At 45.1% G+C, this 12500-nt stretch overlaps 1 protein-coding gene across 1 annotated transcript in view; it reads right to left on the reverse strand.

The window, feature by feature from the left end:
* adgrg6 (adhesion G protein-coupled receptor G6) overlaps positions 1-12500 on the reverse strand; it is a 68522-nt gene that overhangs the window by 13973 nt on the left and 42049 nt on the right. The window contains exons 11-19 of the mRNA XM_037685226.1: positions 11911-12078; positions 5932-6011; positions 4877-4923; positions 4696-4722; positions 4477-4610; positions 3511-3622; positions 1878-1948; positions 1705-1769; positions 1483-1619 (exon numbers count right to left, since the gene is read on the reverse strand). Coding sequence (XP_037541154.1) covers positions 1483-1619; positions 1705-1769; positions 1878-1948; positions 3511-3622; positions 4477-4610; positions 4696-4722; positions 4877-4923; positions 5932-6011; positions 11911-12078 — 841 coding nt within the window. The remainder of the gene's footprint in view (positions 1-1482; positions 1620-1704; positions 1770-1877; positions 1949-3510; positions 3623-4476; positions 4611-4695; positions 4723-4876; positions 4924-5931; positions 6012-11910; positions 12079-12500) is intronic.

The following is a 12500-nucleotide window of genomic DNA, read 5'->3' on the forward strand; positions in this document are numbered from 1 at the left end:
CCTGTAGAACTCTGAAGGTCTCCTGTAGACCTCTGAAGGTCTCCTGTGGAACTATGAAGGTCTCCTGTGGAACTCTGATTGACCGCTGTGGAACTACTAAAGGTCTCCTTCAGACCTCTGAATTGTGGAGCTTCTGTGTTTTCCTGCCACTGAGGTCTCCTGTACTGAAGGACCTGTGATTTAGTTGATCTCCACTGGAACATTTGAGACCTTCGGGCAACAAAGCTACAGTCCTCTGTGATCCTAAACCAGATAATAAAGTACTAATCTGTACTCTGTGTTTTCCTCAGTCCTGCATACTTACCTGTGGAAGTCCTATTTCCTCTAGCATCACTAACTTACCTTCTGGTGAGGTCTACAATCTGGAACCACTTACCTCAGCACCTTGGCCTCTAACTTGGTCAGCTTCTGAGTGTCCATCCTGCCCCTCTCCTACAAACTAGTGGTCACCTCATCTGCTCCTGCTCCACCACCTGTTGGGGAGTCCTACTCCCTCCTCTCCTCACCAACAAACAAGGATGCATTCTGACTGCAAGGACTGTTCAACACCCATTTGAGGGACACGTATCTTCCCATCTGCTTCTCCACAGATTCATTCCTGAGCTCCAGTTTTCTTGAATCACTTCACGGTAAATGAAGCTCACTCACCTTTTCATGGTCACCTCTCTCACTGTCAGTTTGTCTTCTCTGGGTGAAAACTATGTAAATCATGACATGAAGGTCTCCTGTGGTATCTGGTTCCAAGCTAGAAGCAGTCCTTGGAAGTTGTGAGGTGAAGCCTCCATTGGTCGGACTGGTTTCTCCAGAACATTCCACAGATGCTCGGTGGGACTAAGACCTGATTGTGTTCCTCAAACCATTCTTGAGGCTTTTCTGCAGCATCAGGGAGCTTGATCTTGTTGAAAGAGGCACCCTTTCCACGTTGAGATAGGTTTTATGGGTCAAAGGAACATGAATGGCACAAACTAAGGTTTCCCAGCAGAACTTATCTAAAGCACAACACTGTCACCTTCTTCCCATGATGCACCTGGTGTCATGACGACAGGTCAGAGACGCACACAGATCCAACAATCCACAAATTATAAAGGAAACATGATCCAGACCACCTCCCTCCATTGGTCTGAGGTCCAGTTCTGATGTGTCCTTTGTTGGAGCTTTGGGTAGTGGACCCAGGTCAACATGGACCCTCTGTGGGCTCGGACACCTTCTTATCAGAACCACCACAAATGTCTGAAGTTCTTCTTTGGGCTCTAAACGACACAGCTCAGCTTTCACTCCCCACATACATCAGTGATCCTGGATTCTTCATGACCCTGAGTCTGGTTCTCCTTCCTTGAACTGGTTTGGAAAGATTCTGAGCTCTGCAGACTGGGAGCTTCCCACTTCTGACCCAGTTTGTTTCTGGCAGAAGGTTTAGGCTGATCTGTACGTCAGATTGCTGAAAACATTTTGCAGGTTCCAACAGGAAGCAGAGGAGCGTACTTGTTGGAGGCGTGCACCGACGGCTTGTCGGCGCTGATCATGACGTTGGAGATGATGTGGACCACGGTCTCAGCAACCGCTGTGTCGATCTTGGCCACGTTCACCAGCTCTTGCACCTTTGTCACCACATGAGACACCTGTGGACAGACGGACAGAGGAAGGACGGGTTCTTTACGACCCACGACACAAAAGAGACCGGTTGTTGGACTTTTCCACTCCCACCTCTTCATTGGAGAGGATGTTCTTGGTGAAGTTAGCGAGCTGCTCCGCGACACCAACTGCATTTTCTACAGAAAATTTAAGAAACATTAAATTCAAACAGTTTCCACAGTCACTAATGTATGAATATAAAATCATAAATAAAACAGCAGTTTAATAAAACAGTCTGAGCTCACCGGCTGTGACTGTGCAGTTGGTGACATTTGCATTCGACCAGTAGGAGTTATAGTTTACTGGATTAATCAAACTGGAAAAAGATAAATACAATTTTTGATTTTGATATAAAACATGAAGTCAAACGTAACAGACACCACAAAAAGTTTGAGTTTTAGTATCAAACTGTGCAGCAGTGTAGGACAGAACAGTAGCAGCAAATAAAGTTTTAAGAAATTCCAAAGAAACTGGGAACTAACCAGTATCAGTAAAGGCTGAATGAATAAAAAACATTTCAGATGCTGTTAGCCTTAGATGCTAGTTGTCCACTTAGGCCATATGTGCTAGCTGTTAGCACTGTGTTGCTAATGTTCCACCAGGTAAAGGTGTCAGCTAGCAAGAATTAATATCTGATAGCATCACCACGCTAACGACAAGTTAAAAGAATGTTTATTCCAGTGGATGATTAGCTTAAACAAGCTAACTGTTAGCGGTGGTGCACTTTCAGAGTTTAGCTTTAAAAATCTAGAAAACTTCTTAGGAATGATTTAAGGGTATCAACGTAGCGACTGACAACAACATCCATCGACACGCTTCTTTAAAGTGCAATGGACTTTGAGAAACATTTCATAATAATCTAAGCTGTGCCGAGAGAGACTCTTATTTTGAAGATTATCCATCAGCTTTATTTTGACAGTCCAGTTTAAAACATCTTTCTGTTTTGTTTTTATGACTTATCAATGAATTCTCCTTAACATAAAAAAATCTGATTAGAGTTGAACAAAACAAAAAGAAAGAAAGGAGAACCTGCTGTAAAGTATAGAAACCCCTGACCCAGAATCTGCTGAGTCACCGGTTGCCATAGTGATTCCCACATTTTTTTGGAAAGCAGAAAGGGGAGGATCAGCACTTACACACGCACGCACGCACACACACACACACACACTGACATGTAAGACTTAGTCACTGTATAAAATCCATAAGTCGTATAAAACAATTATTGATCATTTTGAGCTCAGATATTGGAAGTCAACGGGAGTTTAGGTGACCTCTGCACTCTGAGGGGATATGAGTCATAACTGTGAAACGGTAGGCCAGCTTTGAGGCTCAATAATGTGTTGAAGTGATGACGTCTGTCGTGTGGCGGCCCGGTTCTGGATTAAACAACGGATTTATCCCAGCGGGAAGATCGGTGCCGACGCACAGCAACTCTTTATTTAGTTTAAAACATATCTAACCACAAAGAGGATACAGTGCTACTTCACTGTGTTTTAAAAACGACACGAGGAAGTCGTCCTGCTCCAGGTCAACCCAGCTGAGTTCTGCTCCACGTCTCTTTGGGTTCCACGATGCTCATTTCATTTAGGAAAGCTCTCATCGAGCGGGACGTGTCCGACTTCAGCTGTGGTTTATGAACGACCAGACGGAGAAAGACGGACTGGTCTGTGCGGCCATTTTGCAGAACGTTTTTATGAAAGGGCCTGAACTCTTCCTGTGACTCACTTCCTGTTTGTTTCTGGCACCCACTCATACCTCGACGACCCGATCAGTTGGCTCCTGGTGTTACAAACTTCTCACTCATTCTGAAAAGTTTTGTTTCACCTCCACCAAACCGCATCCATCAGAACATTCGTCCTCGGTTGTGTTTATGTTTACCAGGTCCTGGAGGCGCTGTGGTCCTTGTTGGGGAAGCAGGGCAGGTTCTGAGTGACTCTGGGTCGGGTCTCAGGCCAGAGGAAATAAATAAGCTGCTCCTCGGGACAGTTTTCTGGTAGAAGGAGCAAAGTCCACAGAAAACCAATCATTACATAAGTATTTAAAAAAATAGAATGCTGAAATTAGCTGAAGTTAAAACAAGTCTGCTACCTTTACCCTGTTAGGTTTAACTTGTTAGCTTCAACCTGTTAGCTTTAGCTGGCTAGCTTCAGCTTTCTACCTTTGGTGTGTTAGCTTCAGCCTGCTATCTTTAGCCTGTTAACTTAAGCTTGTTAGCTTTATCCTGTTAGCTTTAGCTTGTTACATTTAGCCTGTTAGCTTTAGCTTGTTACATTTAGCCTGTTAGCTTCAGCCTGCTACCTTTACCTTGTTAGCGTTAACTTGCTAGCTTCAACCTGTTAACTTCAGCCTGTTAGCTTCAGCCTGCCACCTTTCCCCTATTAGCTTTGGCTTGTTAGCTTTAGCCTACTAGCTTTAGCTTGATACATTTGGCATGTTAGCTTCAGCCTGCTACATTTAACCTGCTAGGCTTAGATGGTTAGCTTTAGCCTGCTATATTTAGCCTGATACCTTTAGCCTTTTAACTTAAGCTTGTTAGCTTCAGCTTGTTAGCTTTATCCAAAGCAGAAGCTTGAAGCTAAAAGTGGCAAAATGCTCACTACAACAATGTTTTGAAGGAATTTAAGAAAACTTCATGTGTTTCTGTGGGAATTTAATTTTAAATCAAGTTAAATATTTTGAAAAATAAAAACGTTTCAACAGCCGAACATTTTCTTCATGAACGGCTAAAAGAGCAGAGAATGTGCAGAAGTTGTTTGATTGTAAACGCATTGAGGAGGAACTGCTGATTCAGCAGAACCGACGAGCCGAGTGAAGGACCACCGAGCTGAAAGCTTCATCTCTCACCTACTAATCGGACGTAAAGGCTGTTGGGTTGGACCTGCAGTCCGGTACCGACGAGCCCGACCCTGCTGAGCAGCCGGTCCAACACGCCGGCCTCGGTCCTGCTGCGGATCAGCAGCAGAACCTGGCAGCTGTAACTGAGAGAGAAAACCCAAAGAGACGAACATGAATCTTTAAAACGATCAGACTCGATGAGACTGAACATCTGGACCGGACTCTGACCTGTTGGAGCTTCCATCCAGGTCCAGCCTGAAGAAGAAAACATCACGACACAGAAACTCAGACACTCCAACAAGTTCAAGCTAAAAGTTCTGACTATTAACAGGAAATCACTCGAGACGATCAGCTGGAAAATAAAACGTTTCTTAAACTCGATGAATCCAGAAAGAGCTCTGAGATGTACCTGAGATGATCCACAGTCCAGGTCCAGTCCTGGAAGGTCTGGTTCAGCTGCAGCGAGAAACAAAATAAAACCATTAATCCCACATTGTTGTGCTTTTATTCTGAAAATCCCTGCTCCATACATCCTGCTGACGTGTTCAGAACGTCTCACCTGACGTCCACCTGATGAAGAACCTCAACTCTGGTTTAACGTTTTAATAAAACCAGAACTTTTTGATTTTCAGATCTCATGAATTCACATTTTATTCTCAGAGGAGCAAAATAAACAGAGAAACCAGGTTCCTCTGAGGAGATGGCCCTCTTCTAACAACGCTCCAGAACCTTCCAGGGCCTGAGGAGACCAGGTGGAGGTCCTGGAGGAGACCAGGTGGAGGTCCTGGAGGACCTGAGGAGACCAGGTGGAGGTCCTGGAGGACCTGAGGAGACCAGATGGAGGTCCTGGAGGACCTGAGGAGACCAGGTGGAGGTCCTGGAGGACCTGAGGAGACCAGGTGGAGGTCCTGGAGGACCTGAGGAGACCAGATGGAGGTCCTGAGGAGACCAGATGGAGGTCCTGGAGGACATGAGGTGACCAGATGGAGGTCCTGGAGGACCTGAGGAGACCAGATGCTGGAGGTTTTGGAAGTGAAAGTGTTTCTGAAGCCAGAACCAGACCTGGTCTTAACGCATTGGCCCCTGAGGGCCTCGTCCTCTGAGCTCAGATTTCTTCAGATTCTTCTAATCTGTGGATCAGATTATGAACTGGACATGATGGAGATTAAAGTCTTTATTCGGGACCTTTATTCTGAAAGGGTGGTCCTGGTTTTAGACAGAGTGCTGAACTTCTAACAGCCTCTGACTGAGCTGCTGGTCCTAAATGTTCCTCCTGGTTCTGATCCGGTTACAGACTCTAGTTTGTGACGTCACATTTCATAATCTAAATGTTCAATTCTTTAGCTTCAGCTGTTCATTTGTTCCGTTCAGAGAAGCAGCCGAAGTTTTCAGAACATTTTCAGACAAATATAAAAGCAGCTAAAGCATCGGTCTGACGTGTGAACCTGTGGATCAGCGTCTCACCCAGAGGGCCACGGCGCGCTCCACCGCCTGCTGACTCAGCTCCGACTCCACCACCAGGAACAGCCCGTAGAAGCGTCCCTCTGAAGAAAAGAGATTTAAATCAGAGCAGGCACGAACATCTGCAGAGAAGAACCGACGGCCCGGAGCCACAGTCCAGTAGAACCATTCAGAGCAGATAACAGAGCGGGTTCTGATGGACAGCAGGAAGCTGCAGGAGGACGAGGACGTTCTGCTCGTCTGCGTGTTCACGAGTCAAAGCTTCGCCTGCAGCCGCTCACACAAACATCTGAACAAGGAGACGAGCAGCAAAGATTCTTGGTGTGCAACAAACAGCTGCTGCTGCAGTTTGTTTGAAGACCAACTAAAACATCTGAACCAGCTCTGACTGGTCCACAGGTCTGTCACAGGAGCCTTTAGACTCCACCTGGACCAGCTGACTCGCTCTGAGCTCCTTGGACCTCCTGCTATGCTCCACAGCGTCCACCAGGCGTCCCCCTCGTGTCTCCGTCACACACAGAGGAGTCCGTCAGGTCTCGATGGAGACCCTGAAAGCTGCAGCTTGTGGTTCTGGTTTTTGAGGAGCAGGTGCTCAGTCAGACGTTTCCACCGGGGTTCGGACGTTTGACTTTATTATCCAGAGACAAACAGCTGAGCAGGACGTCCCCACCGTGAGCTGGACGGACTGAAAAGACATCAGACTATAAGAAGCGACCGACAGAGGAGAGGCTTAAGGAGGGAAACCAGAGAAGAACACGAGCTGTAATCCTTCAGTTGGAACTACAGGATTAAAACTACAACAAGAACCGATCACGAGATCCTACAATCAACCCAGAATCACAACAAACTCACCAGCAAGATCAGGGATTATAATCTAAACAAGACGCTAATCAATCATGAAAGCATCAGATCAAAGCCCGGCCACCTTAAAGGGACAGTCTGCACATTCTGACCTGAGGTTCAGCGTAAACGTTCTGAACAATAAGTATCTTGTCTGTTGCAGATAGCCCTGTGAACACCCTCAGATTGTAGGAATAAAATTTAGGTCAGATTTGACAGATGAGCTAAAGGCTAGTCCAGGCAGGGCCAAGACCAGAGTGGGCTTCTGCCATCGTAATCTCAAATATATGCAAATGTCCATGACAATGATATTTTATAAACCTTTTACATCAACTAACAGACATACAAGATAATCCAAACAGATTAACAAGATAATCCAAACAAACCTACAAGATAATCCAAACAGACCTACAAGATAATCCAAACAGATCTACAAGATAATCCAAACAGACCTACAAGATAATCCAAACAGGTCTTTAAAGATAATCCAAACAGACATACAAGATAATCCAAACAGATTAACAAGATAATCAAAACAAACCTAAAAGATAATCAAAACAAACCTACAAGATAATCCATACAAACCTACAAGATAATCCAAACAGACCTACAAAATAATGCAAACAGACCTACAAGATAATCCAAAACAGACCTACAAGATAATCCAAAAAGACCTACAAGATAATCCATCCAAACCTACAAGATAATCCAAAAAGACCTACAAGATAATCCAAACAGACCTACAAGATAATCCAAACAGACCTACAAATTAATCCATACAAACCTACAAGATAATCCAAACAAACCTGCAAACTAATCCAAATAAACTTTTCAGTTAATCCTAAAAAAACTACCAGCTAATCTTTGCAAACACAAGTTAAACTTTTTTTTTTAACCCAAATGTGGGAATATTGTCTTAATCTGAAACCAGTACGTGAGGTTGGGGATTACTAATCTCCAACAGATATGACGTGTTCATTGTTTTCACTCAGAACCCCAGTTCCAAATGGACAGAATCTTTATTTAACATAAACTTGTTTTCAGTCCCAAAATCTTGGTTTTCAGTATAAAGTGTAATTCTTGTGTTTCGAGCAGCTTAGACACACCACGTGTGTAAAAATCGTCCAACGGGTCAAAATGTTTTGGCCGTGTAGCGTTTCAGTCTGCAGGGATGGCACTTACTTTAGAACTGAATACAAATCAGCAGTTTGACTTTTAGACAGATTTTCGTTCTTTGGATTATCTACAGCTACGGTTCGTTGTTACTGTTTGACATACGGTTCCCTGACGACCCGCTGCACACACACGTAAAATCAAAGCCTGGTTTACACTGGCAGGGCAGCGTCGGCCCGGCTGCTGAGTCCACGGTCGGACCGGGTCGTAGCGTGGCCTGTTTCAAGCTGTGAGCTGACAAACTCAAGGCTTTGAACAGAGGAGCTGGAGAGGAGCTCTTTGTGGTTCTGACCACGGGTGGCAGTGGGGAAACATCCTTGTGGTTTAGGTTCTCAGGGGATCCTGAACTTTGATCCACGTTGTGGTTCTGATCTGAGGTCAAACTTGGTGAATTTGCTGGTATGTCTCCTTTTGAACTTCCTGTGGCGTTATGCTGATATACGTCTATCCCTCCAGTACCGTCTGAGCCAATATTACCTTGTGAGAAAAGGTTTTCGAGCGCAATACCCAGGCTTGGATTTATCTGGGAGAGGTTCTTTAAGCCCACCGTGTTTCCAGTTTGGGTGCCTTTTCCAGAAATTGTGAGATGTTCAAGCTCAGACACGAAGCCTTGATTTGGGGCACTGATGGAGAAGCTGGTGTTGGACCTGGAAGCTGCCGTGGAAGAGGAGGTATCAAGCCCAAAATAGGGGGGAGGGTTTGGAGGAACCAGAACAGAATCAGTTACAGGTTCCTGCATTGCACCTGAGGTTTTGTTGCTATGTACTGGTGAAGAGTTCAGTCCAACGAGGAACGTGTCAACAGGATGCATCTTTGGAACAACGTCTGCAGGATCGAAGGCAGACTCAAACCAGGAGGTCCCTGCAGCGAGGCGTGACGAAACCTCAGCATCCTTAGAAACAGGAGGCCGCGACGAGCCGGCGTCCAGTTCCCTCTCAGTGAGCATGGAAGATTGTTTAACAGAGAGGGAGATAAAACGTTCACCTGGATGTGTTGTCTGAAGAACGGGCTGTGGGGGGGTCAGTAAATGTTTGTGCAGGGGGGCAACAGTGGGTGACAAAAAGCCAATTTCTGAATCTGTCACAGTGACGATTGCTGGCAAAGAAGTTGCTCGGTGGGGGAGGAGAGGAGGGGAAGATGGGGAGATGAAAGATGAGAGAGGGGAGACGGTCACAGCAGGGGGGACTGCAGGATACATGTAAGAAATGAATGGAAGAAGAGAAGTGGCAGAAAGAGAGGGTAAAACATGTGCATGCTGTGAATCTATAAACTCTCGAGCACGAGTGTGAGCTGAGCTGTGGGACTGCTGCGGATAATCCAGGCCCCAGCAGAGCTGTGGTTTCGTCGTAGGAGCCTGTACGCCGGCGTTTCTGTGGAAGTTTGCTGGCAACGAAGCAGACTGATGCAGGGAAGGTGAAACGAGCTGATAAAATGCCTCTTCCTGTCCGGCGGGTGGCTCAGACACCAAGGAGTTTGTGTTCTCCGGGCTCAGTGGATCTCTGGTAAAACTTAATCTGTTCTGTGACCCAGTTACTGCTGTCTGGGCCAAAAGAGTCGGATTTCCTATCATCCCCTCTGTGGCAGGAGTCTCTGCTGACACTGTGAGCGACGGGTTGTCATGGAGGCGGAGACTTAAGGTTGAAAAGGAAGGACTTAAAAGTGGTGAAGACAAAGAGGCAGAGAAAAACTCCAGGTTTTTGTGGAAGTTTTCTTGAGGCTGAGCCAGGGTGTTCTTAGAGAAGCCAATAACAAAGTCAGACAATGATGGGTCATGCATCAGTCGTGACTCACCTGAAAAGGTGTGCCCTAAACCTTCCAGACCAGACCTATGTGGGATCTGACTGACTGACTGATTGGATAATCCAGGGTCCAAAATCCTTGACAAATTCTCCATGGCTAATTGTTCCGAGTCATCTGACTCAAGACGAGCAGAGGGAACCAAAAGGTCTGATTGAGACTGATAAGACTGCTCAATTTCAGAGGGGTACAAATGCTTTGTTAAGACTTTGGATACATTGGTGGAGATTTTTTCAGCAGAAGGTGGTAGGTAATTAACAACTGGGATCAAAGATTCAGGTGGGGGGACAGAAAAGACAAAAGATGGCAGCAAAGATATGTCAACGGCTGTGGCTTCAACTTTAGTTTGAAGGCTTGAGGATAGAGACAGAAATGACAGCTGAGGGGTTCCTGAAAGCCAAGGAGCAGCAGAGAAAGGAACAGGAGTGAAGGTGTTGGTGGAAAAAGAGGGAGACGGACCTGAGAGATAAGTTGACAATGAAGAGGCGGCAAAGACAAAGGGGGACTGAGGGACAGTTAAAGAGTTAGACGAGGAAGCTTGAATTTGAACGGGGGATGGAAGAATGTAGGTGGATGATGAACTTGGATGTAAACCATTAACCAGCACACTTTTGTTCATAAATTGAGAGAAAACGGATATCTTAGTCTTGTCTTCTTGCCGCAAAACTGAAATTTCCTGAGAAGGAAAGTTAGAGGAAGGTGGTTGTGGCATGCTTAAAGACGGTGTTGGATGGATCACAGAAATTATTGTTCTTAATCTATCCACCTGTTCTTCAGCAACTCGTACGTTTAAACTTTTGTCACGCTTTCCTTCACTCAGTCGAGTCCTGTTAGGAATTTTAGAGGCTTCAGTGTTTGTGGAAAATTCTTCCAGGGAAGAGGTGGTCTTGGGCAGGTTGAAAGGGTTGGGCTCCTCCATAAGATCCGTCCAGTTTCCTGTAGAATCTGTTGGACTTTCTTCACCATTACTGGGCAAAAGTGACAACAATTGTGCTATAAGTTTGTTCTTTCTGTTTCTCAGAGCTGCTACTGCTGTTGATGGAGAAGTTTCCTTTGAATGTAATGCCTCACCTTTACGTTGCCATGGAGATGAGGTCTGAGATGAGACTGAAGCCTGAGACCCTGGAGAGGTTTTCAAGTCTCGAGCAATTGTAGTGGTCTTCTTCTTCTTGGTGACCAGTTGGTCTAAAAAGGAAGACTGTGGTGTAAAAGCTGTCATATTGGTACGACTGGATGGATGAGTCACATTTTTTAACCAGGGACTGGTAGTGGACTTCAGTCTGGTTGGTGGAGCAGCAGGTTTAGTGATGTAAACCTCCACCCTGGTAGGTGTTGCTCTGGTGGTAACTGGACGTCGTCCCACATTTGGCCTTCTCCTCAGAGGGGTGGAAATGAACCCGAGGGAGGGTTTGGGATAGGATGAGACCCTTCGAAAGGAAGCAGGAAGTCTGGAATAAGAAGGTTCAGATACAAGACCAGAGTCTGAAGCTAGGAGTCTGGGCTGATATGGTCTCTTTGGGAAGTTGTGGTCTTGGCCTGGTGGACCTAAATGACTGGATATGAAAGAGTGTCGGTGAAAGGCCATTCCAGGGGTTCCAGGTTTTAAATCCCGTCTAGTCCGTCTGATTAAATGATAAATTTGAGAAGTTCTTGCATCAGATACTCCATCACTGAGACTTTGGTTGTGACCCATACGCAGACGTTTGGACCATGAGGCTCCACATTTGGGCTTTGGAGCAACTCGAGCAGCAGCTTTGGTTGGAGATGTTGCTGTCGACTCCGCTGCTGTTGCAAAAGGCAATAATGTGAAAAAGCAGGTTAAATTAATAAATACATTTCTAAGCAAAGTCCACCTGAAAAGTACAACTCAGACACACCGGGGGACCCATTAGTACAGAAATATAAGGTGTAAAAGAACAAATGATTTTGTTATTTGTTCACCCAAAAGAGGAAACCCAAGCAGAGAAGGATCTATAGAGCTACGACGGAACAAATAATCTGCCCTGACCCAGTTTAACCATTAGACAATGACGTCAATACATGATTGAAAACAGCACCAAGAACACAATTATTTTAAGAGACCTCAGGAACAACGTGCAGAACTGGGAAATAAGAAAGAGCTGATGAGTGTTTCACACAGACGATAAACTGGTCATGCATGGCTGTTGTTACCCCGGGAGGAGGCAGTATCATCTATGTTAGTCGTCGGTTGGTTTAGGGTTAAAAATGGCTGCTGAGGAGTCGTTCCTGGAAGGGTTGGTAGAGAAAAAACAGCTGGAGGAACTAGAAGAAGGAAGGTGGTTAAAAGATGATGAGAAGGAAGACAAGATGATGATTTAACTTTTGCAGAGATGGCTTTTTTATAGTATTAAATCAAGTTGTTTAAAAACTAAAATCAGTGACTTTGCAACATTTCCTCACAGTGTTTTGTACTAAAGAAAACCCGTGGTACACAAGGTTTCACCTGATTGGTCTACCAACAAAAAACACCAAGATGGTAACTCATACAGGAAACCAGTCAAAGGATTTATAGCCAGTTGTAGGAAGAACTGCATGCAAGTTGTTAAATTAAAGCATTAAAGCATTTTTTCACAAAATACTGAAAAGCTAAATAACACATTTATAAAATGTCCTAAAGTCTAAAACTGTTGACATCAAACTATTTTAATCGTTCCTGAACAAACTAGAAACCAGATGTTTACCCTTACAGGAAGTTCCCTCTGTTCTAATTGGTTTGACCAGGCCCCGCCCACAACTGTCAA

The sequence above is a fragment of the Nematolebias whitei genome, chromosome 12, assembly GCF_014905685.2.
Source record: "Nematolebias whitei isolate Nwh7 chromosome 12, NemWhi1, whole genome shotgun sequence".
Classification (NCBI taxonomy): domain Eukaryota; kingdom Metazoa; phylum Chordata; class Actinopteri; order Cyprinodontiformes; family Rivulidae; genus Nematolebias; species Nematolebias whitei.